At 48.5% G+C, this 1,067-nt stretch overlaps 1 protein-coding gene across 1 annotated transcript; it reads left to right on the forward strand.

Moving 5' to 3' along the window:
• Positions 1-278: 278 nt before the first annotated feature.
• Positions 279-754, forward strand: LOC124290402 (histone H4-like). Its single transcript, XM_046727110.1, is given in 2 exon segments — positions 279-568; positions 570-754. Coding segments are annotated over 2 exon segments (312 nt in total). The 5' UTR covers positions 279-391; the 3' UTR covers positions 705-754.
• Positions 755-1,067: the final 313 nt, after the last annotated feature.

The raw sequence follows: 1,067 nt of genomic DNA on the forward strand, positions 1-1,067 counted from the left end.
ACCTCGGCCGACGCGTACCTGCCGGCGCCACAGACGTTAGATCAGCTGTCGCAGGCATAGCAAGAGGAATGGGTTGAACTGGATGACAGATTCAGTCCATGCCGGGACGGTGCACAGCAGTTTTGTCGGCTCATGATGGCTACAAGAGATATTAAAGAAAACGCCCAACTGGGAACGGAGACCTTCACCTAAAAACTTATACATACCATAGGAAATGGTAATAAATAGCCACCTGTGAAAAATATACACATACGAATATGTATTTTCGTGTATAAAGTGTAAAAACACCAAACGTAATGCTTGGTTGTCTTCTCACAGGTCCGCGCGCGTGCTATATAAAGTCACATTGCGCTGGCGAGGGCATTCAGTCTGTATTTCTCACAGCGCAATCATGTCTGGTCGTGGTAAAGGAGGTAAAGGTCTTGGAAAGGGGGGCGCTAAGCGTCACAGGAAGGTTTTGCGTGATAACATCCAGGGTATCACCAAGCCCGCCATCCGTCGTCTGGCAAGAAGAGGTGGTGTAAAGCGTATCTCTGGTCTGATCTACGAAGAGACCCGTGGTGTACTCTAAGGTTTTCCTTGAGAATGTCATCCGTGATGCCGTCACCTACACCGAGCATGCTAAGAGGAAGACAGTCACTGCCATGGATGTCGTCTACGCTTTGAAACGCCAGGGACGTACCCTCTACGGATTCGGAGGTTGAAAACTTTGTTTTCACCAACACTCACAACGGTCCTTTTCAGGACCACCAAATTTCACAAAAGAATGCTTTTAGCATGTGATGAAAACAGTTACGTCTTTGACGGGCCATGCAGGGGAGTACACGCACGGGTATACCCGTCTGTTCGGTTTTCAAAATTGACACTCGAACAACCCAAGTTTCTGAACCCTAACACACACACACACCCTCCACCCCAACACACACACACCCCACCCCAGAACTGTACACCCCCTAACACTAGGCCCCTAACCCTAGCTAACCCTAACCCTAACCCTAACTCCTAACCCTAACCCTAACCTTAACCCTAACGCTAGCTACATACAATAACTATATTCTTCCTTCCCC

The sequence above is a fragment of the Haliotis rubra genome, unplaced genomic scaffold (genome assembly GCF_003918875.1).
Source record: "Haliotis rubra isolate DU_JTF1 unplaced genomic scaffold, ASM391887v1 Scf1123, whole genome shotgun sequence".
Classification (NCBI taxonomy): Eukaryota; Metazoa; Mollusca; class Gastropoda; order Lepetellida; family Haliotidae; genus Haliotis; species Haliotis rubra.